Here is a 25,063-nt window from a genome sequence, read left to right as displayed (position 1 = left end):
GACCAGAGGAGGCGCTCTTCCTTTCCTGTGACTCAGAGCTTTGATCTCTTTCTCGCTGTTCAAGAGTTGATCTGTGGACCAATTGTAGTGACTCTGGGCAGGCTGGCTTTTTTTCTTCTTTTACCTAGGAGCACAAACTTCTGCATTTTGTCTTTCAGTGGTGAAAGCGGGGCTGGGAAAACCGAAAGCACTAAATTGATCCTTAAGTTTTTATCAGCCATCAGTCAGCAGTCTCTGGACTTGTCCTCGAAGGAGAAGACGTCCTGCGTGGAACAGGCTATTCTTGAAAGCAGGTATTTCTCCATCAGGTTGCTCGTTTCTGACTAATAGGATTCACTTTCTTCACCGAGCTTCTTATTTAAGGAGGAGTTAAAACTCAGGGCTCCCTCTCCTCTTTTTCTTAACCTCACTTTCACGATGCCTCAGGGAGAAGTCGCCACATGCACAGAGCGGTTTGTCCTTCCACGGGCCAGGTTTGAGTGGTGACGGAGTGGCTGAGGAGCATTCTGTGGTCACCTCCTCTGGGCCAGCCCTTAACTAGCTGTATGGAGGCCTCGTTACCAGCACAAGTTTCAGCCTCCAGCCCCCTGGCGTGAGGGCTTAGCAGGGGATGAGCCAGCCCAGTTTTGCCGTCAGCTCTTTGGAGGCACCACGTGAATGGAATGGCATTTTTGTAGCCTCTCACGTGACAGAAGGTCAGTGATAAATCCACGATAGTGAGCCTCGGAGCTCTGAGAGAAGCCACGGTGAGGTACCCTCTGAAATTCTAATCAAAATCTGTGACTTCCCCGGTGTATCATGGGTGCCTTAGAAGATTTTTAAAGCCAAGAGGGACTTTACAGGCCCTGTTATTTAGAAATTAGTCCAGGAGTCAGCAGACTCCCACCTAAGGTCTGTATCCCAGGCTGCTCTGGTTTTTTTTGTTTTTATTTTTGTTTTGCCTTCAAAGTTTATTTTTTTAAATCACAGTAGAAGACACATGATGTGAAATGTAAGACTTAAAACGTTTTTCAGTGTCCAGCTTCGTGGCATTAAGTGCTTTCACATTGTCGTGCAGCCGTCACCACCGTCCGTCTCTAGACCTTTCTCATCCTCCCCCTGCAGCCTGTTTTTTCTAAATAAAACTTGATAGGAACACAGACCCCCTCATTTATTTGCGTAGTGTTTACCGCTGCTTTCAAGCTGTGGTGGCAGAGATCCCCTTGGCCCGCAAAGCCAAAAATATTTATTATCTGGTCCTTTACAGAAAAAGATGTCTGACCACGTGTTACAGTTGGAGAAGACCCAGGGAGGTTGCGTGGGTTCCCACAACAAATGGGGCAAATTTCCAGGACTGGGACTTTTCTAGTTCCTGGAATTCGATTGAAAGCTTTTTTCTGTGCAGCCCCTGGTTCGTGGATTTAAGCTACTTTGTGCGGGGCCCACCCACGGGGGTCTCCCTGACTCAGTGTTAGCATCCAGAGCCCACCCAGCATGCCACCAGATCTCCTTCGAAATGGACACGAGTTATAAACCCATTTCAGCAAGTGCTGGGGAAATCGAGCCCTTCTGTACACAAACATAGTCGCCGTCGGTCCTTTTTGATTTCCGATTTCTCTTGCTGCTGTGTATTTTGCCAGGGGTAAGGAATGCCGCCGCCGAGTTTAGAGCCTTTCCAGTTAACACCCATGCTGTCCTCATTTCTTTCCCAGCCCCATCATGGAAGCCTTCGGCAACGCCAAGACCGTGTACAACAACAACTCCAGTCGCTTCGGGAAGTTCGTGCAGCTGAACATCTGCCAGAAGGGAAACATTCAGGGCGGGAGGATTGTGGATTGTATCCTGTTTCATTTAGTTTTTGTCTAGAGTGTTTGACTCTGTAACTAGAAACTGGTCTTGCTTATCCTGAGGACAATGCAAAACACTTCTTTCTGGTTCTACCTCGTTATTGCTCCAGTATGACTGTGCTGGACCTGTTACTCATTCTGGGAGATAAGAAACCATCTCTCTTTTGGGAATCTCTGACATCATGTCCCGAATTTGAAAAACTGGGCTCCTCATCCAACATCAGATATTTGTTGTTTGAAATCAATTCTGTCAAATAGAGTTTGATATCTCCAAGTCACTATGTGTCATTTTTGGAATTGGATTTAGATGAAATAGTCTGTGTTTTGTTTATCTTTTGGCACTGAAGTCTCAGTGTCCAAGAAGCAGGGAACTGTAATTATTTGGGTAACAAAGAATGCAAAACTGAAGACTAATTGAGTGTCCTGCATCCTTGTTTTACTCCTTGACTTGCCATTGCTTTTCACATGAAGATTTATTAGAAAAAGTAAGTAAATGTGATGGAATTCACATTGTCTTTCACAGTAACAGTTTTCAGCAATTACTGGTTTGTGTCCATTCAGCGGAGGAAACTTCTCTGAACAGAAATCTGATTTGTCTTCACAGAACCGAGTAGTAAGGCAAAATCCAGGGGAGAGGAATTATCACATATTCTACGCGCTGCTGGCAGGGCTAGAACACACAGAGAGAGGTGAGTGGTTGGGACAGCAGCAGAGACGTACTTGCTAGCGAAGCAACTTGTTTTCCCTTTAAAGACCATCTGTGAACGAGAAGACCTCTGTTTGGACTTTGCTGATGCTCCACCAATTGACAGGAAATGTATCAAAAGGACCAAAAGATGTCAAGTTCATTTTAGAGCCAGATAAGGTAGAGAGAAAATCGTCAATAGAGAAATCCTGAATTTTTTTGTTTCTTTCAAAATCTTCTTTTCTGTTTAAGGGATGTTTGTGAAAATTGTATAATGTATTACTTTTAAACCACACCCAAATAAAGCTAATTTCTAAACATCTAATTTTTTAATGAAAACAATCAAAACAGGACCCTCAGCAATTCCTTTTTTCAGTAAATGTTTCATTCCATCCCATCTAATGTAATTAGATTCTATTTTCTCCCTAGACGTTGTTTAACAGAGAACTTTATCTGAACGGTGGGCTGTTAGGAGCACAGAATTATTTTTGTACTTTTCACTTTGCAACTTTCAAAAATAAACTCTTTTGAATTCTGTCTTGGCCAGTCAAGTACTGATGTTACGTTTTTCTTTTTCCTCTTGTAGAAGAATTTTATTTATCTGTGCCAGAAAACTACCACTACTTGAATCAATCTGGATGTGTTGGAGACAAGACAATCAATGACCAGGAATCCTTCAGGGAAGTCATTGTAAGTTACTTTCCTGTCTTCCTTTATTAAGAGAGACCACCCCAAGGGATGGAATTGTTAGGTGTCCTATTTGTGGTCATGGTTTCATAGGTGTATACACCTGTCAAAATTCATCTGATTGTATGTCTGAAATATGTATAGTTTACTGTACAGAAATTATACCACAAAAAAATTGTTAAAAGAAATGATACCACAATAAAGTTGTTTTAGGGGAAAAAAGAATGAAACTACCCCCCCCCCAAAAGTGACAGCTTTCATTTTCTGTTTCAAAAAAAAATTAATAAAAAAGGAAATGAGCACATTTGTACCTCTGTGCAAGAGCAGGTGCTTTCTTCTTGTTTGAAGTCATGGTAAAGACAGTTCCAAACTGAAAGGGAATCCTCTCTCTAGAAGATGGATGGACATCTGACATTCAGGAGGGACGGTTGGTTGGCGTTCAGAAAAACAAAACAAAAATCACGACCTTGGTATAGGAGCAAGCAGATTCTTTGTTTTGAGGCTTACAGTTAAAATTCTTTTTGAATAATTGGTTTTACGGTTAAAAACAAATCTGTCAACAGTTAGACGAGGTGACTGCTAGGATCTCATCCTGTTCTCATAGGAACCAATTCCGGTTGCACAGTTGTCATCCTAAGACTGTGAGGTGTGGACCCGAGTGGTCTCCTGCAGTTCTTGAACATCACGGGGACTTTGTTATGAGGTGACTGCATTTAGGAAGCCTGACACCTGGTAGATGTCATCAGCGTGGTCTCAGTTATTACCGGAGTCGTTACTTCCACAGTTGGAACCAGCGGGTCTAGAGTTGACTCATCGTAAATGTAGCTAACGCTGACTGAGTGCTTACCATGTGGACTTGCCATCTCTCTGCTTCTAACGACCCTGTGAAGTTAGAAGCTAGGGTTGTCTGTGTTCTGTGACTCAGAGAGGTTGGTAACCAGCATAGCCACACACAGCACCTGGAGATCTAACACGGTCTAACTCCAAATCCCAGACTCTAATCAGAAGGCAGTCAGTGTCTGCTTTCATTGCACCCCAGATTTGTCTTCCCTGGTTGTTGTTGACAACTCTGTCCCCTATCCCCATCGACTCTTCTAGATTGTTCATAAGGATGCCTTGTGGAATGGAATCGAAGTATGTATATATAATTTTTATTGCCGTATAGTCAATTTACAGTATTGTGTCAGTTTCTGGTGTACAGCACAATGCTTCAGCCATACATAAACATACACATACTCATTTTCATATTCTTTTCCACCGTAAGTTACTACAAGATATTGAATATAGCTCCCTGTTCTATACAGTATAAACTTGTTGTTTATCTATTTTATGTATAGTAGCTGAATCTACAATTCTTAAACTCCCAGTGTATCCCTTCCCACCCCCTTCCCCGCCTGATAACCATAAGTTTGTTTTCTATGTCTGTGAGTCTGTTTCTGTTTTGTAAATACGTTCGTTTGTCTTTTTTTTTTTTTAGATTCCGCATATAGGTGATATCGTATGGTATTTTTCTTTCTCTTTCTGCAAAGTATATTTTTAAATGGATATATGTCACACATCATTTCCTCACATCTCATGTATATACCCTTAAATTGAGAATGAAATTAAAACCAGATTAGCTGTAATACCATGATCATCTTCCCCTCGGCCTTCCTTTTAAAGATGTCGCATCCTGCCATTCATAATGTAGAGGGGTTTCTCCGCCGTCTCTCCTTCCTTCAACCTGTTAACAGAAAGCCTGCTGCAGACAGCTGCTTTGGCTGTGCGCCTGTTCTAGGTGGCATGGGATTTAGCCCTGCAAACTGGATTTTATGAAATGTTGAAATATTTTCAATTTTCTCTCTTGATTTTATTTTGGTGTCTTTGACTTCTCTCACTACACAAGCTTTCTCCATGCACGATGCTTTGTGATAGGAGGTGGCTATTTCTGGTGACAGACTTCTAATTATCCAAGTCATAGGGTCACTGCAGACCCAGACTGCTTAGCTCACTGGCCACCAGGACGCCCTGGCCGGCAAGGGTTTCCTCGTCCTGGGAGAGGCTGGGGAGGGGACTCTGTGGCTTCCCCTGCTTTCCTCTTGGGACATAGTTTTCTGATTCAGAATTGTTTGCTTTTTCTGCTAGCTATAGGGAAATGCTGGGAGCTTGGCCTGAGTTTCAGTGATTGCTAGCTTTTATTTTTAAATTGAAATGAAAGGTTTCTGGCATTTGAAGTGTGGTCCCTTTTGTACCTTAAATTTGCCCCTCGTCTCGGTTTGTTTCTAGTGTGACAAGCCTGACTTCCTTCCATCCTCCCTGGTGGGGAGTGTATCACCTGTATCACCTGTTTGTCCTCTTCCCCCACCCCCTACGCACACGCTTGCACTAACACCTGGTTTTATGTGCTGAATAAAGACTTGATTGAAAATGTTCTGCGTAACTCTGTGCCAGTTTTGTAACTTAAGTGCTATCACCAAGTGCTGCTTAGCCCCTCTGAACTATGCTGAGAATTTCCCAGAGTCTTTTAAGTCTTGAGCCATATTGTTGAAAAAAATAAGATAATTATAAAGAGGCTTAAAGTGGCTACTCTTGCCAAAGCGGTCGAGATTGCTACTAAAAAGACTGTAAATAGGACAGGAGACAGTGAGTGGAGGCTCCTGGTAGCAGTTTTAGTGCCCACACTGGTGATAAATTGGTTGCAGCCGTTAAATTACCCCATGGTGTGATTCATAATGTACTTACCACCCCAGTCCTAACTAATTAACTAGTTCACTTAGGGGTAAACTTGAGAGTGAAGAAATCACAAATTTGCATAAAGAAGTCACGCTATTTGTTTATAGTAAGCACATTTTATTCATTGGCTTTTGCATCTCCACATGTAGTCATTGTGTTTTCAGAATTTATCCAAGAATTTTTTCACGGAGCATCTTTTGATCTTTTTTACTTGACAGTTGAAGTTTTCTGCTCCTGTGAAGATCTCATTTCTTTACTGTTCTATGAAGTCTAGGTCAGTGACTAAAACAGTGAAGATACTCGTTTCTGTGGTCATTCTCAGATGAGCTTACAAAATTTTTATAAATTAGTGTTGAACCAGTCTTGGAATATATGAGGAAAACTTTAATTATAGAAAGGGAAAAGACTAAATTTTGTACAGCACAGGTGCTTTGTAATTATTTTGCTGTTGTCTGGTTTGGTCCTTCACCCTGCTTTAAAAGTCTTGAGCATAATAAATATTCTGTACTTCTTAGCCATATTTCTTTGCTTCTAGAATAAAAAAATTTGAGTACTTTTTTTCCCATAAGCTTTTTAAAATTGATAAGCACTTGACTAATAGCTCTTATTCTTTGCAGCATTTCCGTCTGTACCCATGAAATGATAGCCTTCTGTCCCTTAATGAAATAATTCATGGTCTTTTTATTTCTTGCAGCCAACTTGATTGAGTTATAATGTCCATATAATAAAATGCTCCCATATAAAGTATATAAAGTGAATTTTGAATTTGCACACTCATGTACCCACAACCATAGTCAAACTAAAGGACAGTTACACACCCTGAAAGTTTCTTGTCCCCCTTCCTAGACAAGCCCAGCCCCCTACCCCTACCCCTGGGAAACCACTGATCTGCCTTCAGCCCCTACAGTATAGATTTGTCTTTTCTAGAATTTCCTGTAAATGAAATCATACAAAATCTATTCTCCTGCGTCTAGCTTCCTTTCATACAAACCGCACATAACACACATTTGTTTTTATGGAGAGTAGAATTCCACTGAATAGACAACAATTTATTTATCCATTCTCCCAGTAATAGTCTCATCTGTTGTAGTAGAAATATGTCAACAACATTAAAAGACGTGACAGAATGTAATGTTCATTGGCCTCTCGGCACTAACATTGCAGCTCTATTCAGTTCTGTAAATTTTCTTCCTGGCCTGATTTTCCTGAAAAATGAGTTACAAAAATATAATTTTTTACTTAAAGCTGTCAGAAATGCAGTCGTTTCTATATGATGTTCGTAATTTCCTTTAAAAACTACACACTATTCTAACAAGTTGATTTACTATATTTGACTTGTCTATAGGATGGCAAGAATTTTTTCTCTGAAAGTGTTAAGATAACACTGGAGTGAATATTTTACAAAACTTTGTGTCCCTTTGAGCTTTTCCTTGAAACAAGTTTCCAGCATAGAAGTTAAGGGAGATTGTGTAGATTGGTTTTGTGTGTGTGTGTGTCTGTGTCCTTAGAAAGCCACAGAGGTAGGTGGGTAATAAGTTCCCAGACTTTGGGTTTGTCGGGCCTGACTTTGAATCTTGGTTGTGTTAACTCTGAGAAAGTTACTTAGTCTCTATGAAGGCTGTAAGGTTATGTACCTGTGTGGCCTGGCACACTGCTGCCCCACAGTCTTGTTTTCCAGAAAGATTACACAAATTTATAGTACCAGTGACCAGAGCATAAATACCCCAGTTTCACCCATTTTAGGTTTATCATTCAGAAAATGTTTGCTAGCTTGATAGAAGGTATCTCATTTTCTTTAATTTGCGCATGTTTGATTTCCAGGAAGGAAAACATTTCTCTGTGGGTTTGTGTTTCCTCTCACAAGAAGTGCCTACTTTGTTTTTGTCACTCAAATGTCTCTCAATATAGCCATGGCCCCTTGCCTTGCCATTTTTTAATTCTGCTTCCCTGTCTATTGTTTTTGCCCTTTGTTTTTGGCTTTACTGGTTTTTTTCTCCTTGTTAAAGAAATTAAAATCTGCAGTTGTTTCCTTTTTGCAGTTTCTGTGCCTCAGAGTGCTGTGAGGCTTCCTCCTTCCCCAGCTCCTTGGTCCTTGTAGTGTGATGGGTCGCAGATCTCTTTGTAGGTTATTTTCATCAGCATCGCCAGCAATTCCATCCTCAGTTGTGTGTGTGTGTAGTGTGTGTTTAAATTGATAAGCACTCAACTAATAGTTCTTATTCTTTGCAGCATTTCCGTCTGTACCCATGAAATGATAGTCTTCTCTCCCTTGATGAAATAATTCATGGTCTTTTTATTTCTTGTAGCCAACTTGATTGAGTTATAATGTCCATATAATAAAGTGCTCCCATATAAAGTATATAAAGTGAATTTTGAATTTGCACACCCATGTACCCGCAACCACAGTCAAACTAAAGGACAGTTATATACCCTAAAAGTTTCTTGTCCCTCTTCGTAGACACTCCCAGCCACCCACCCCAGCCCTGGGAAACCACAGATCTGCCTTGAGTCACTAGAGTGTAGACTTGCCTTTTCTAGAATTTCCTGTAAATGAAATCATACAGGATCTGATTCGCAAGATGACTGGCTTCAGTTTAGATACTTGCTGTAGGTGCCTGTTGATTTTAATTTTCCCCAAATAAGCATTACGTTACCTTTCATTTAGTATCCAGAGACTAAAATAAGACCTCAGAAATCCTTTGGAGAAATGGAAAGCAGAGATGTGATGACCACCTAGGGGAGACAGATGCAGATCCATTCAGATGCTCCGTCATCCTCTCTCATAAAAGGAGCAGAAGCCTCTTGTATCTGTACAGCCCCTGATGGGGAGTTTCATTCCTCCTACTGGAGTCCCTGCTGCGTTTAACCATGAGGACAAGTCCCCAAAGTTTACACTGGAAAAAATCTCAGGACATGTCCCTCCCCATTCTTTACGTGTAAGGAAATGATAAATGTTCCATTACATTTCGATACATGTAGAAACAGTATTTCTTTGTCACCATCATTACTGTGACTCTGAGGTCATTCTTTTACGGCATGAGGAGGAGTCTTGTACATAAGGCAGGTATTTATTATTACATTGTTTGAGCTTCGCTCAGTATTCTGCAGTTCTTTCTTAATATTCCGCTCTTCTTTTGTGTACCTGTGTGAAGTGTTTGTCACTCAAAAGTGAGTGGGCATGCATCTGTTTCTTGCATTCTTGCCATTAGAGTAATTCTTTATAACTGTATTGAGTAATGAGCATTTTTCATTTCCTTTAGTATGAAAAAAAATTAAAAATCAAATACTTATTTTCTTCCAGACGGCAATGGAGGTAATGCAGTTTAGCAAGGAGGAGGTCCGGGAAGTTCTGCGGCTGCTTGCTGGTATATTACACCTTGGGAACATAGAATTCATCACTGCCGGTGGGGCTCAAGTTTCCTTCAAAACGGGTGAGATTACTCCTCCCTCCCTCCTTTACTTCCTTGGCTTTTGCCTCCTAGGATCTAAATGTTTGCCTCCTAGATCTAAAATGTTTATTGTCTGGCCTTTAACAGGAGAATTTTTTGACCCCTGGAATAACAGTTCCAGAACTCTGTAGCTGATGTGAACTGTCAGCTCGTGAAGGGTCAGAGCGTCATGACAAGTGATTACTGAGCGGGATGGGGGCTGTGTCTTCATTTTCACTGAGAAGGAAAATGGGCCGGATAAGAGGAGATAACGAGTGATGAGAATTGGAGGATAAACGTTGCGAGTCAGATGTGTAGTGTTGCCATAGTCATTCATGGTTAGTGAATACCAGCGTAGGGGAAGGGTTAAGTCCGTTAGCTTCCAAGCTAGATTAATTGGTTTGTAGCCTGTCTCTGCCACAAGCTGTCTCCTTGGGTTACAGCTCACCTCTCAACACGAGTGACTTCTCATCTGTAGAGTGCCCCAGAGATGGATTGTCAAGGTTGAGTTAATATCCACAGAACAGTGTCAGTTGTCATTTTCCTGGAGTGATTTAGTTTTTAAGTGTTTCTGATGGAAGCAATGGATGAGGGTGTGGAGGCTGGGAACTGGATGAGCTGAAGGTCAGGGTGGCCCTCGAGGAGCCTGGGGCTGACACCAGTTGTTCTGGGACGTTTGGTCACAGCAGCTCTGAATCTTAAGATCACAGAGCTTTTGTTCCTGTGGGTCATATCTGTTGATGGTTACTGCAGTAGAAATTAAAACTGAGGTAGTTAAAAAAAAATTCACTTTAAAATAATCATAATAAACCCATTGCCTATATTAAAATGTCGTTATTTATTTAAAAGACAGTCTTTCAAAACATAATCAAAAAATCAGTGAGAAGAGTGACATTGTCTTTCATTTTTGCGAATTTTTAAAATGTTTGCTGTAATGGAGTAGCTGGATTCTTCTGCTTCTGCCTTCGATGTGTTGAGCTACCTCACATCATGTAGCCCCTGGGAAACTTCAGTATATGGTGAGGGAATGAGAGTCAAAATGCAGATAGCATCTTAGTCTTACTATTGAAAGTAGTTATGACCCTGCAGACTTCTGACAGGGTCCTGGGGAACCTGCTTTGGGGTCTCTGGACCGTATTTGGTCCCAGCACCAGATTCCCTAAGACTCGTTAGGGGAGTGAATAACCTACCAGTAGAGAATATGTCCTGGAAATCCTGCCTGCAGGACTTAGGAATTTTCTCTGCTTGACCGTGTTGCTATGTGAAGTTGGCTTTGCGCCCATTCGGGGTCCCACGGCTGTGTGTTCACTTTAGCTTTGTCCTTCCTTCCCAGCCTTGGGCAGGTCTGCAGAGTTACTTGGGCTGGACCCGGCACAGCTCACGGATGCCTTGACCCAGAGATCTATGTTCCTCCGCGGGGAGGAGATCCTGACGCCTCTCAACGTTCAGCAGGTGCGCACATGTGTGGCCCTCAGAGGGACTATTAAAAGCACTTCTGGATCTGCCGATCTGGGGCTTTGATTCGAATAAGTAACTACAGTGAACCATTCGGATGAGTTTGGTTCATGGTGAAAATAAAGAAGACACGCACATTGAGGGGAACAGACAGAGCTGTTCTGTGGTCTTTCTTAGGGACAATGGAGCAGAGTCTGTAAGAGGATTGGATCTGATGGTGATTCCCCTGAGTCTGAGTCCTGACGCTTCCACTTACTATATTCATATTTCTTGGGAAATTCATTCACTGTATCTCAGTTTCCTCCTCTGTAAGAGAAGAATAATTATCATGCCTAATTCATTGGATTCTTATAAGGATGATAATAAAAAGAATGGACATTCTTGCTCTCCCATCTTTAAAATAAGGTGCTTTCATTTTGCACTCTGACTGAAGAGTTATTTACTTTAATAAATTACGCAATTACAATTTTGAAAAAAAATGTGCTAAGTACTTAATGATGGATGCAGAGTAAGGATTAAATAAGAATTAGCTATTTGGTAATTATTCTGAATGAAAACAACTCTACAGTGTGTTGTTTTTCTTATTTTTGCCTCTGCTGCTGCCTTGAGCCGGTTATATGTGTTAGCCCATCTAGTGTTTCTTGGCCGGATAAGTAAAAATGCTAACCATACCCTGAAGAAAACTTCCATGTGTACAAAGTAGACTATGAGAGGAAGATATAAGGAGCAGGGTCAGGTCTTAATTACTGTTTTCAACCTGATAGAATTTGTAGCTGTGTGTAGTGGTTCAGATTCTTTCTTATAACTCAAGATGTAAAGTTGAATTTGAAAGCCTGGCACTTAGAAGGACTCTTGGTGAACCCTGCTGACAGGGTTCAGTAAGCAAGCTCCAGGTCACCCTTTCTTGAGACAGCTGGGTTTTCCTGGATGGTGTTGATTGACTGAACATCGGGCGCGCGGCTGTCAAGCGGGCGTGTCTCCTGGGCGGGCGGGGCAGGGCTGGGCTTCCCACCTGGGCTGAGAGTGGCCATCCGGGAGCCGTGACCTGGGGTCCACTCCCCGCAGGCGGTGGACAGCAGAGACTCCTTGGCCATGGCCCTTTACGCCCGCTGCTTCGAGTGGGTGATCAAGAAGATCAACAGTAGGATCAAGGGCAAGGATGACTTCAAGTCTATCGGCATCCTCGACATCTTCGGATTTGAAAACTTTGAGGTATGCTTCTGAAGAGTGGGGGAATCTTAAACAAATCTCTTTAAATAAATATTGATATTTTTCTCTGCAGATTTTTTGACGCCTTTTCTTGACCTTTAGATGAAATAATGAGGGTACTAACGATATTTGTTGGATGGTTTCCCCACTTAGGTTAATCACTTTGAGCAGTTCAATATAAACTATGCAAATGAGAAACTTCAGGAATATTTCAACAAGCATATTTTTTCTTTAGAACAACTGGAATATAACAGGTAAGTACTTACCGAATTGCATTTCCAAAAATTTTTTAGAGGGGTGGGTATAGCTCAGTGGTAGGGAGCATGCTTAGCATGCACGAGGTTCTGGGTTCAATCCCCAGCACCTCCATTAAAAAAATAAATTTTTTTTAACCAACCACTAAATTGGATAATTTTAAAGCTATATTTTACTGCAATTTGGCCTTTTTTAAATCTTTCTACAGAGAAGGCTTAGTGTGGGAAGATATTGACTGGATTGACAATGGAGAATGCCTGGACTTGATTGAGAAGGTAATACACTGTTGGAGAATTGTTAACAGTCCCAGGGGTGTCCAGCTGGGCTGATTCATGTGTATGGGAACAAAATAGCTTGTACGAACACGCACATCAAAGATGTGAATGTTTAGAACACAATGGGCCATTTGGAAACATAAATGTGAATGTGCAAGTTTGAATTTAAATACTTGGCTGCTTCAAACCCCATTGTCTCATTGAAGTCAGTGTTTTAAGAGTCAATGGTGGTTTTGCGTAGCATCAAGAGCTTTGCAGTACCAAGAGTAGATTGGCCAGTTGTAAAACTTTTGTCCACCAGGTTGCAGTGTGTTCAGTTTTTTAATATGGAATTAATTGAATTCTTTTATGGTGTATCACTATGAATTTTTCAATCCGAGAAATGCTTTGATAGAGAGTAGAAAGGAAAGGAGTTGTGAAATTATTTAGAGGCAGACATTCAACATTTAATTCACATTTAACCTTTTTCCTCTCTTTCAGAAACTTGGTCTCCTAGCTCTTATCAATGAAGAAAGCCATTTTCCTCAAGCCACGGACAGCACCTTATTGGAGAAGTTACACACCCAACATGCTGTATGTCAAAACCTGCCCTTTCCTCATGGTGTCTGAGTGGCAGATCTGCGGCCTAAGATGATGTGCACGTATTTCAGTGCTGCTGGCCCCACTGTGCCTCCCACATTAAATTTTTTTCCTCAAACGAAAGCGCTTCACCAACTGGTAGAGCTAAATTGAAATGAGCCAAAGGCATAGATTTGGGGCCACTTCTCAGAATATGCCCAAGTTTAGTTTGAGTATAAAATTTGACATTTTTAGCCTAGTGTACTGACAACAGACCAGAGTTACGTGGTCTTGATGAAGTGCATTGTAGGATGTGTCCTCAACCTCTGAAACTCAGCAGGTTTCGAAATTGTTTTCACTGTCAGTGATAGTTAATTTTCTCTGGAAATCATCAGTGAATGAAATTAGGCATATGTATTTGTTGGGTTTTTTTTTGTTGTTGTTATTGTTCATTTTGTTGGGGGGAGAGATAATTAGGTTTTTATTTAATTACTTAATTTTTAATGGAGGTACTGGGGATTGAACCCCCTTGTGCATACTAGACATGAACTCTATGGCTGAGCTGTATCCCCCCCACCCTATATTTGTTTTTTATTAGAATAACCACTTTTACGTGAAGCCCAGAGTTGCAGTCAACAATTTTGGAGTGAAACACTACGCTGGAGAGGTAACTTCTTAATCAAGATCCTTGCTAATATTTGCCCATTTGATATTTAGAGAAATAGTAATTTCAGAAGTCAATCATAAAAATACTGAACTAATGCCTTTTCATGGTCCTGCCTTTTAAAGGAGATGCTCATTGTCCGAAATGATTTTTTTTATCAGTTCTGTCTTCTCTCGTTTATTTTCCAAAACTAGGTGCAGTATGATGTGCGGGGCATCTTGGAGAAGAACAGAGATACCTTCAGGGATGATCTTCTCAACTTGCTGAGAGAGAGCCGGTACGTCATTCTCCTCCCGGAGATGTCAAACTAATGTTTGTGCAAATGCTTTTAATTCACGAATGCAGGAAAAAAATTAATATGGAAGCAGCTTGGTTCATTATCTTCTTCCTCAGGCAATATTTCATCAATAAAATGACCTGAGAGTTATAAGCTGATGCTAGTGGTAGTGACTACTATTTAATGAGGAACGGCAAATCCATGAGTTAGATACTTGTATTAATCCTGTTACGCAGGTGAGAAAATGAAGACTTAGAGCTGTTAAGTGACTTGGCCAAGATCCCTCAGCTAGTTTTGATCTGGTCTGTTTGGCTCAAGAACCTGAGATCTTAACCAGTATCACCTACTTTCTTCAGTGCAAGCTTAGAGCTAGGTTTCAAACTGATCTCAGTCTTGGGTTGGTAGCACCCATGTGTCTGTAATGTATGTGAGAGCTGTTGAGGGAGTTAAACAAGTACTGATTTGGCTAAAATTATAAATTACACGTTTATTTGTTCGTGAATTGAAAATTCACACTATTAAATGGATAATTAGGGAAAGCATGCAGAAACTTATAATGATTAGTTTAGCTATTTGTATGTTTTAAACCAGGAGGCTTTTTAGCTTTAGGAAGTTTTGTGAGCGAGAAAGAGGGGGGAACAGTCCTTGCCTTACAGTTTTCAATACTTGTTTCAGATCCAGCATGAATCGATCACAAATTTTTAATAGTTATTAAAAAACTGTAATACTTTCAGAAATGGAAGTACCAGGTGACCACCCCGTCACTTGGAGAGCTGTGACTAGGGCAAAGGGAACCCACCTGAAGTATCGGCTTAGAACCATGGATTGACATGCTCCACCTTCCAACTTGTCTTAAATAACTCTCCTACATGAGAATTCCCTATTTACAACTTTGTCAGCTACTTTTATTTTTCAGATGAGTTTTCAGACCTGTTAAGATGGCGCTGTTTTTAAAGCACCACAAAAGCAGATGAACGAGGTACATTTAAGTCAAACCGGTGTCTTGAGGTTGAATGGAAGCATGTTGCTGTCATGAAGACAGCCTGGAGACCAGTGAGATAGCGTTCCACTGGCTGCCTCGGTCATCGTGTCCGGTGGTTGTGAAATTGAGGTGAAGAACGTTGTTCCAGCCCCAGGTTTCTCTTTGCAGACAGAGAGGCTTGAGCTGTTCCCTGGCCCTGCTCCCTTCCCCCTTTGACGTCTGTGACAGTTTAAGTGGAACCACAGCTTTTCTCCCAAATGCTCAGAGTGCAGAGAACATCAAAGAGGGAGAAGGAAAATGAGAATGGGCCGGGCGGGATGAGAGGTGATGGGAGGCATCGCCGCCTGGAGGATGGGGATGCCAGGCGGTCTCCCCGCCTTTCCTGGCCCCAGCAAAGCCACCACAGTCCCTGTTTTGTAGCCCATAGCATCTTCTATTTAGGGAAGACTGAAAGACGTTCTTGAGAAGCCTTTTATTCTATTAGCAGTGGCAATAGGTTTTATAGAACTTTTTAATAATAAGAGCAACTAACATCAGCACGTGGGAGGTGCGGGGCATCACGCTCAGCCTTTTGCCTGCGTTTCTTCACTTCCTTCTCTCCCTAGGATTACGGGATAAATCCTAAAATTGCCCCCATTTTCCAGATGAAAAACAGGACCAGAGGGTCAAGCATCCTAAGTTCCACAACTGGGACATGGAGGAGGCGGAATTTGGGCCTGATTGGCCTCGCTCTAGAGTTAGCACCTTTCCATCTGTTACCTGGTGGGATCCTGGCAACACTGAGATGCACAAGAAAGACACCCGCCTTCTACAGGCGAGAAGCCGAGGCTGCAGAAGCTCTGGGAAGCCCGGCGGTCCTAGCGGCTTGTCACCTGGGGTCACCTTTCTCCCGGTCCTCTTCTTTCTGCAACTCTAGTGCCCCAAAGGCCGCCCCATCTGTTTTCTGTGCCCAAAGCCCGTTGGCAGTGGTTGGTTTGAAATCTTTGGAAGCTGTCTTAGCTCTTCCAGGCCTTGATGTATTGTTTTCAGTGGGAAAATGAGTTGCAATTGCAGTAATCCTGCACCTGATAATTGGGTGTGTGCCCCTCACGGTCCTTCTCCTCTCTGCTCACTCACACAGATTCGACTTCATCTACGACCTATTTGAACATGTTTCGAGCCGCAATAACCAGGATACCTTGAAATGTGGAAGCAAACATCGACGGCCCACAGTCAGCTCACAATTCAAGGTGAGTCTGCGCTGCTGGCTTGGAGGAATCAATCTTTGTTGTGATTTTAAGAATTGAAAATAGAAATTGGGTTTATGTGAGGTCTATGGAGGTGTGTATTTAATTTTTTCCTCTCCTTTTAAATCAGACAGCGCTTTAGAAGGAAAATATAGTTTTTATTTCTGAGACAGGTAAAAAGATGTACTTTTTTTTTGTCTAGTTAGAAATGCATAGCTACTTATTTTAAGCTTATAAAATAATTCTAAAGGACTGTTGGGTCATTTGGAATTACTCTGATTTGTATTTAAAGGCTTGTGAATATAAAGTATTTCTTCCAGTGTCTGAATTTTTAAAATTTTTCTCATGTATGTTTACAGTATCATAACCAAGTGCATGGTTAAATCAGATCAGTGTCAGTTACCTTGTCCAGATGTCCAAAATTCAGGGAAAATATGAGGACCATTCTTATTTGCATTTGAAATATGTGAACATTTTAGAGAGTTTAGAGGTAGAGCATATGAAAACGACTTCACTGACTGACTTGTTCCGTTCTACCCCCAAATCCTAACATAATGGGCAATGGAGGAGTGTCAGTGGACAGACACTTATTGATCTGCCCTCTGGGAGGCTCTCTTTCATTGAGTTACTCAGTGTTGGCTGCGTTGGAGGTGGGGCTTCTGTGTGAGGTCTGTTGGACCGCGTGGTTGGCATTGAACCAGACCCACGCCTGACCACTGCTGACCTGCTGGCTCGTGTGGTAGGAAGGGCAGCTTTGACCCAGATGGGGTATGATAACAGCTGCCATTTACTGTGCATTCACCATGAGCTAGTCATTGGGCTGATCACTTTATATACATTATCTCCTTCACTTCTCCCATAATCTTAGAAGTACATATTATTGTCCCCATTTTATAGATGAGGAAGCTGAGGTTTAGAGAAATGCAGACTTGCTCAGTCCCTCTGAAGACTGGAGCTGGGATTTGAAATGAACCCAGGTCTGTCTGACTCTAAACCCTCGGCTCTTAATCATCCAGTAGAGGGTTGTGTTGTCTGTTTCTGGGTCAGTGTGGCCTGGAGTTGTCCTCGGAGGTTTTGTGGATGTTTGGGACTGGAAGTGGACCAGGAAGCAAGGAGATGGGAAAGCGGCAGGAGGAGGAGTCCTGAATCAGGAACATAAGTCCTGTCCCTGAATAGACGGGGGCCGGCTGACGGGACACCTTGTATGAAGTGAAATGGGTCCCAGAATATGAAGGGCCATGAATTCCAGGACATTTTGTCATCTGAGAGATCCTAAAGCTTCCTAAACAGAGAAGTAACTAATCAGTGTAGTACTGAGGATGACCCCATTTCTTCAGCAACAAAATTGTAAGAAGGGAAAAAGAGAAAGATGGAGATGGAGGGAAAACCAGGGAATTAAGAGAGACTTAAAAGTGGTGGGAGGGTATAGCTAAGTGGTAGAGTACATGCTTAGCATTCACGAGGCCCTGGGTTCAATCCCCAGTACCTCCACTAAAAGTAAATAAATAAACCTAATTACCCACTCGCCCCCCAAAAAAACAAAAACAATAGAGACTTAGAAGATATATCAACTCACTGCACTACCTGGACCTTACTTGCAATCTGATTTCAAAGAAGCAGCCATTGACAGATTGTGAAATTTGAGACGGTGGAGTATTTTAATAAGAAATGAGATAGTTGCACCTTGTCATGTTGATACTAAGAAATTCATGTTAAATATTTTTAGGAAAGATACTGTGGTTACCTGTGTGTGCTTTAAAGTCTTTAGACTTTGATAATACATACTGAAAAATTGAGGGATGAAGTAATACTAGGTGTGGGATTTGCTTTTCTGCAAAAAGAGGGCGTGGTCTGTACAGGGACAGAGATCAGATGAAATGAGGTTAGCTGGGGGCTGACGCCGATGCTGGCTCCTCATTACATGCTCAGTCTGCTTTGGTAAATGTTAAAAATTCTTCACAAATTAAAAACAAGTTAAAAAAAAAAAAGACGAGATAGCAGTATTGCGGAAGATTAAGCTGCCTGGTGGTTTGAAGATAAGAGTGAGAGATGGTGGCTCAAAAACCAGTGAAGTACTGGTATAAACTGTCATTTTGATGGAAATAATTAGGAAGAACAACAACTCTGGTGGGAGAATGGATGCTTCTCAGGTTTTCTGTACTAAACATTGAAATATCCCAGGGTTGTTTTTTTTTTTTGCTGGTTAACAGGATAGTTTTGTTTGTTTAAGGGTACTGTGTCAAGGAATTAAATGAGTTTTGTGTATGTGAAATAGCTTCTGTGACAATGATGATACCTTTATTTTATATTAGAATGACAGGATTAAAAATAAAATCTCTATTATTCCTCAGATTTATGTTGTTTTCTTTCTGCTTGTTTCTGATAAGTGCCTAGGGTGCCGAGAAATTTAAAGAGAGACACCATAAGAGACTAAATCAACATACACTTTTTCCTTCCTAATAGGACTCCCTTCATTCCTTGATGGCAACGCTAAGCTCCTCTAATCCTTTCTTTGTTCGCTGTATCAAGCCAAACATGCAGAAGGTAAGATGTACTGCAGTTCTAGACTCAGACTGTGTCTTTGGGGACACTGCCTCCTGAGCTTGTTGATCACAGATTTGGCTTCTCCAAAATCCTTGCATTATAGGTGGTTGGAAATGTATATGACATTACTATAGCGTAACATTCAGTGGGAAAGAATCCCTTTGTCTTTTGAACCTACTTGTCTAATTTTGAATGACGCCATTGCATGTTAGAAAAATCTAGTTTAAAAGGAAACATTGTGAAACCTTTGCTTTTTTTTTTTTTTTTCCTTTCCTTAAGTATTGGTTTGTAATCTTGGTGAGGCTCCAGAATGTGCTATCTACCTTTTTAGAAGAAATGGTTGGTGTGCTTTTTGTTGTGGTTGATTTTTTTTTTTCATTTTCTTTTCTTTTGCTTTATTGTTAAACATGACAAACAGTCTGTATTTTAAGTGGTAATAATGGCTTTTAAGGACTTGGATGAGCTGATGGTAACCAATTAGAAGGCTCCTGTCATCGCAAGTTCTTGTGTCTACGCTCTTGTTCTAGCTCTTGAATGCTGTATCCGGATCAGAAACAATGTGATTTTATACGTTTTATAATATTTATTCTTCTCAACAAAGAAAACGGAGTGTGAGATATAGGTAGCTGCTGAATCTAATGCTAAATGGGCAACTTGCCTTGAAGTGCTGTTAATTTTAGTTTTTTTATCGTTATTTGGCCAACATCTACTCTCAGTAACCCCTATGAAGAGCAGAAAAGCCCCCACAAGGTAGGAATATCAAGAGCCTCTTGTGTGGAAGAACTGGAAGCCATCCTCATAAGGATTCAGATAAAGGAACCTGAGCTCAGCTCTTTGCCATGAGGCTGTGTGATGTTTGGTGGTGCTGCGGTTGAAACCTTTGCCGATGCTAGATCTTATTTTCGTTTTGCTTACCAATTCCCTTCGACTTTAATATTACAACCATTCCTTATTTGTAGTTTAAGGTATTTATTTGTAAGAATCACAATTTTGAATTCTGTCTTCTTGGAAGGCAAAACTGCATCGAGTGGAGGATTTTCCGTTCAGTTGGTTGCCTTGCTCTGAGGTGTGAAGGTGAGAATTTGGCATTTGTCTGGCACACGTGGCTGAGACTACAGAAGATCTGTGATGACTTAATGTGCATCGGTTCTGTAGTTTCAATAGTAACTCATCTTTCCCTTTTTTCAGATTTTTAGTAAAATGTTTCAGGTTATCACCAAAAAAGGCAACTTAATAATACATAGTTTTTTTTTTTTTTTTTTGACATAACGTAGGAAATTAACAGTTAAAACAATACCATGTCCCACATCAGCTGGTTTATACCCACCTGCCGTGCTTCATAAAACCACACTGGGCGGTATGGACAAGATAAATACATGGGCTCTGCAATTTGAGTCCCCACTCACAGGAGCTGCTTAACGTGCATGTTTTTCCCCCGTTGAAGGTCTTCAGCATTGAGATGCATCTTACAGCTTTTGGCAAACCACAGTTTAATTGGGAGCTTCTCCTCGCTTCTTAGTGGTGTAATAATTGTGCACTTTTACAGCCGTTGGCATCTTATATTCAATGAAATAGCAGGGGCGGGGGTGTCACCCACCAAGCCAGAACTTATTTATAAGGATAGAATTTTTAATTTTAAAAACTCAGTCCTCCGTTTTTGTTTTTTTTGTTTTTTTTTCTTTTTTGGGTGACATGGAGTTCATTTTCCCTTTAAATTGCCGTCACTTTTGAAGTGAGGCCTATGTGAAAACACAGAACATTGAAGAAATTACCTCTTTTTGATGTTTATTTTTCCTTGCTGGGATTTGATTGTGCCTAATTGCTTTGGTGTTGGCATTTTAAAAAATGAGCCGACCCAACCTCAAGGTTCCATTTCTCTTGGCTCATAGCCCTTGCCACCTCCTGACCAGTGGCAGGCACTAATAACACCATGAGATGGGCCATAGAAGACTTTGAAAAAACATCTCGGTACCCTTTTAAAGACACCTGACAAGTCAGACATGAGAACCAACTTGTCTGAGGCCTAAGATGTAGGTGTGACAGTAAGTGTGAAGGAACTAATTAGGCTGTGGAAATAGAAAATTATGACTCACTTAGCATTCATTTGGTTCCACTGAAAATACTGGAGTGTTACTGGTGATGGTATAGGAAGTGTATGCGAACAACCCTCATTTGGAGTTCCTTATGAATTTTCTTTTGTCCAAAGATAGATGCTTCTGGGCATTTCACAGGGAAAGTCTTGCTGGCCTTTGCCCAGGGATGGGGAAGGTGTATTTCCAGCCTGGAGGGGTGAGGCCATCTCCCCTCACCGCATACCTTTCCCACATCAGATGTTCATTATGGGAGCTTGAGAAGATGTATCGAATACAAGTAGATGTAGGTATTTTGTGCATCATTCCGGAACATGGGTCGTGGGTTTGGGCAGATTCTAGAGGTTTCTTTTGACAATTCTGTGCCCAGAAAAGGATTGGAACAATGGCTGTACAGTCTGTGGCCCTAACAGCTAAGGCCTTAGAAAAAGCAGAGCAGCTGCTCGGTGCTTTTAGGAGCCTACTCGGCACATCCAGGGCTCCCATGGTGGCCCGGCGAGCGTGCATACGCAGCCCTGTGGGCCCCAGGCTTATGTAGCACAGACTGACTCCTTTCCTTTGGCAAGTGTGTGAAGCTCAGGATAGGCACCTGGGCCCAAAGCATTTAGAAATCCTTTTGTGGGAATCTTATGGGGCTTTGTTATTTGGGATTTTTATGTTTTGAAAAGCTGGTGGATGTAACTGAAATGCTGAAGCAGTTAAATCAGTTCAACTATAATCATATGTGGGCTTTTTTTCCTTTTGTGAATGACTTGTAGCTAATCTTGCATGTTGCATAGAAGACATTTCATTAGCGTTGCTGAGAAATCCTCCTGGCACTAAGTTATGAAGGTAATAAAAGCATAGCTCTTGGAAGGGGCTAGTCTGAGCCAGCGCTTTGCCTCAGGTACCATGGAGGGATGTACTTCTCCCCTCAGCTTAGAGTTCTCGGTTTACAAAGGGCAGAATTCTCTATCAGACGTGCTGAGTTGGTGGTGTGGCCCCTTGGCCTCGTCCTAGTGTGATTTGCTCAGGCAATGGTAGTTGCTGGCCAGGAGTGCCCAGACCAACCCCAGGAGATTTCTGTATCAAAGAAAACCTGCTTCACCTCATTAGAATTTCCCCCCAAGGGCGTCCCGTGGCCCAGATCCTTGCCTTCCCTCCCTGCCTCCTGTTTTAAGTACGTTTTAGTCAGAAAAGTTGGTCATTAACATTCCTCAGAAAAACCCTGAGGGAGGTGCAGGACAGAATTAAAAAAGGAAACAGATGGTAAGTATCAGGACACCCTTCCCTTCCTGGGTGTGAGAACTGGTGGTCTGTGGTTCTCAGCCCCTAACGTGAGGCCGGGCCAGCCTCCTACAGAAGCTGCACGAAATGTATTTCCTACCTTGAATTTTTTGTCCTGTTTTATTCTTCCTGAATCTTTTCCCCTCTCATTTTCTTCACCTTATTTCTCAGGAACCTTACTGAACTTGACCCCAGCGACCCTTTACATTTCTCTTTAGGCTTTGGTTTCTCTATGCTGATCCCATTTTCTGAATAAGGTAATTCCACAAACATGGGTGACCTTGACCTTGGCCAAGTACAACCTTGAGGGACCTGCCTCTTCCATCTTTGTGCCCTGCCGCATAGCTCAGCGTCCAGGCTGTCCCATGTGCTCAGTAAATGTGGAATTGAACTGCTCATCAAGGGACACTGTGGAGATGTTCATGGTGTGTGCGTGCTTGACTTTGCTAAAGATGGAGACTTAAGTGCTGTCTTTAATCCTTCTGCTACAAGTTCCATCCTAGTTGGTTTGTTTTACTTTTGGCCTATTTTTTGCTTCTGGATCACCTTCAGTTTGCCTAGTTGGAGAAGTTACTCTCAGGATATACCAATAGGTCAACATTAGGGTGGTGTCCTTGCTATGATCCGGTCTTTCTGTGTTAATGCGTTACTTCTCCTGGTCTCCCTCTCCCAGCTGACCCCCTCAGACACGGCCCCCGTAGGGTTCGGAGCCCTTTGGGCACAGCCAAGCACAGCACCAGAGGCTTGTTCATAAACAATGCGAGTCTGGTAAGGCGCTTCATACTCCAACACTCAGACCTCTAAATGGGGTCCCCCTAAGGTGTGTGTTCCCTGCCATGATTGGGCAAGGAGGTCTGGATGTGCAAATCCACCAGATAGCAAAGGTTTAAACTGAAAGGCTGAAAAACTGGATGTTAGCATTTCAATTGAACTTTTTTGGAATTACACATCATTGGGTCCAGACGTTGTCTATTTTGTTGAATCGATGACTTCCCTGGTTGTAAAGGCACCGTTATTTATGTATCACTGTGGAAGCAGCACTGCCTGCTTAGCCAGGGCACCATGCTGTCCTGTCACCAGGCACTTGCTTTTTGCTTTGCAAGAAGTATGAAATGGTTGTCATTCTTCCACCACAAGTACTTGCTTCACTGATAACTCAGTGACACCTTGGCACTCTGCTTCTAGGTCTTTCTGCAGGTGAAATGACTTTCTGTTTCACTGACAAATCTAGAGAGGAGCAGTTAGACCACATTTAAAGCAGTGCAAGGAGTTCCAATAGTGCCTGTGATTTTCGAAGACAGTGAAAAGCTGTGATGAAATTCGTGTCCATCCAGGTATGGAATTATGTCATGGTGGCTGTTTGGACGTGAGTGAGCCACAGACACATCCGATTTCAGGCATATTGAGAGGGGAATGTATTTGCGTTAAGAATTGGTGAAATGTGGTCTATTTATCCCCTTTAAATGAGACGCGGATCATCCTCCCTTTTCCTAAATAATCCTGAGGGACAGAGAATTGACTCTTTCCTTGCACCTTAAGGCAGACTGTTTTTTTTTTTTTTTTTAAGCTTTTACTATTTATGGGAAAGGTCTTAATCATACTAAATGAAATCTGCATTTCTGCATCTTCCATTCACTGGTTTTCATCCCATCATTTGAGATTAAAGTGAAATGTCAGATACCCACTCTGAGTGTGTCAAATATTTTTTAAACTCTTAATAAGAATCCATTTCCCTGCTCTAGTAAACAGCCTCCTGTGCAAAATTGTATCTCGGAAATTTTCCATCACACATCAGCACATTAAGCTACAGTATCTCCAGTCTCCTACGGGCAGCTGGGTTTGGTAGAGTATCACCTTATTACTGACTATGCTCATCTCATTCATTTTTTTTTTTTTCTCTTTTTTCCTGCTGCTTTCTCTGCAGCTGATTTCCCACAGCTGCATTTCCCACTGCCCCACCTGCCCCCTGCTGCCCTCTGCACATTCTCAGGGTTGCCTGTGGAGCTGTGGTTAACTAAGTCATTCGTTCGTGGCCCACGCCAAGGGCACAGGCAGCTCTGCTCCACGCCGGCTGAAACGTGGGGTGCAGGGTGCCCTAGTCTGGCGCATCCTGAGACACTGGGGTCCTGCTGGTGTGGGAGGGCTGTTGCGCGGCCACCCAGGTGCAGGGCCTGTAAAACAATGGCCTGAATTGGAAGTAGATCAAAGGTGTGTGCCATGGTGTCTGTCCAGCCTGTTGTCACTCAACAGTCCTGTGGCCTTGGGATTAGTTCCAACTCCCTGAAGTGTTTGAAGTGACAGTGCCTGCTTAGGGGAGCAGTTGTAGGCCTTAAAGGAGGTGACATGGTCATGGACCTGCCACACTTCACTGTGTGAAATACTCCATACTTGCACGATGTGTTTGGGGCAGAAAATAGGCCTACTTCATCCTCACAGTTTAACTCCCAATTTAAGCTGAATCACAGGAAAATCTTTATAAGACTGTTACCAGACCTTTTTCTTTTTGAGTTGAATTTTAAATCAGATACCTTTAGCAATTTGTTGTAACTAGCTGTTGCTGCTTTTTTTTTTTAACTTCCTTTAGTCTTTGACATGGATATGGGATGAACAGCTTTATGTCAATTTTTTTATATTAACAGACTTAATTTTTTAGAATACTTTAAAATTTACAAAAAATTTCAGCAGAGAGTGCAGAGTTCTCATATCACTCTCGCCTCCAACACACACACACACACACACACACACACACACACACACACACACACACACACAGGTTTCCCCTGTTATTAACACCTTGCATTATGTGGTAAATTTGTTATCATTGTGAACCAATACTGATCCATTATTATTAAAATCCAAAGTTACCATGAAGGGTCTGTGTGTCCTAAGAGTCTGTGAATTTTGATAAATTACTGGCATGATGT

General features: G+C 41.9%; 1 protein-coding gene across 1 annotated transcript in view; it reads left to right on the top strand.

Annotated features, from left to right (window-relative positions):
- Window positions 1–25,063, top strand: part of MYO10 (myosin X) — a 192,879-nt gene that overhangs the window by 104,560 nt on the left and 63,256 nt on the right. Inside the window, 15 exon segments of the mRNA XM_032470343.1 lie at window positions 159–293; window positions 1,692–1,816; window positions 2,298–2,311; window positions 2,431–2,515; window positions 3,098–3,201; window positions 9,212–9,341; window positions 10,672–10,790; window positions 11,859–12,005; window positions 12,156–12,256; window positions 12,466–12,532; window positions 13,013–13,105; window positions 13,689–13,757; window positions 13,949–14,031; window positions 16,134–16,242; window positions 18,703–18,783. Of these exon segments, the coding sequence (XP_032326234.1) occupies window positions 159–293; window positions 1,692–1,816; window positions 2,298–2,311; window positions 2,431–2,515; window positions 3,098–3,201; window positions 9,212–9,341; window positions 10,672–10,790; window positions 11,859–12,005; window positions 12,156–12,256; window positions 12,466–12,532; window positions 13,013–13,105; window positions 13,689–13,757; window positions 13,949–14,031; window positions 16,134–16,242; window positions 18,703–18,783 (1,462 nt within the window).

This window comes from Camelus ferus, chromosome 3 (genome assembly GCF_009834535.1).
Source record: "Camelus ferus isolate YT-003-E chromosome 3, BCGSAC_Cfer_1.0, whole genome shotgun sequence".
NCBI classification, from domain to species: Eukaryota; Metazoa; Chordata; class Mammalia; order Artiodactyla; family Camelidae; genus Camelus; species Camelus ferus.
Note: the sequence above shows the minus strand (reverse complement) of the source record. Positions and strands in the feature narration are given on the sequence as shown.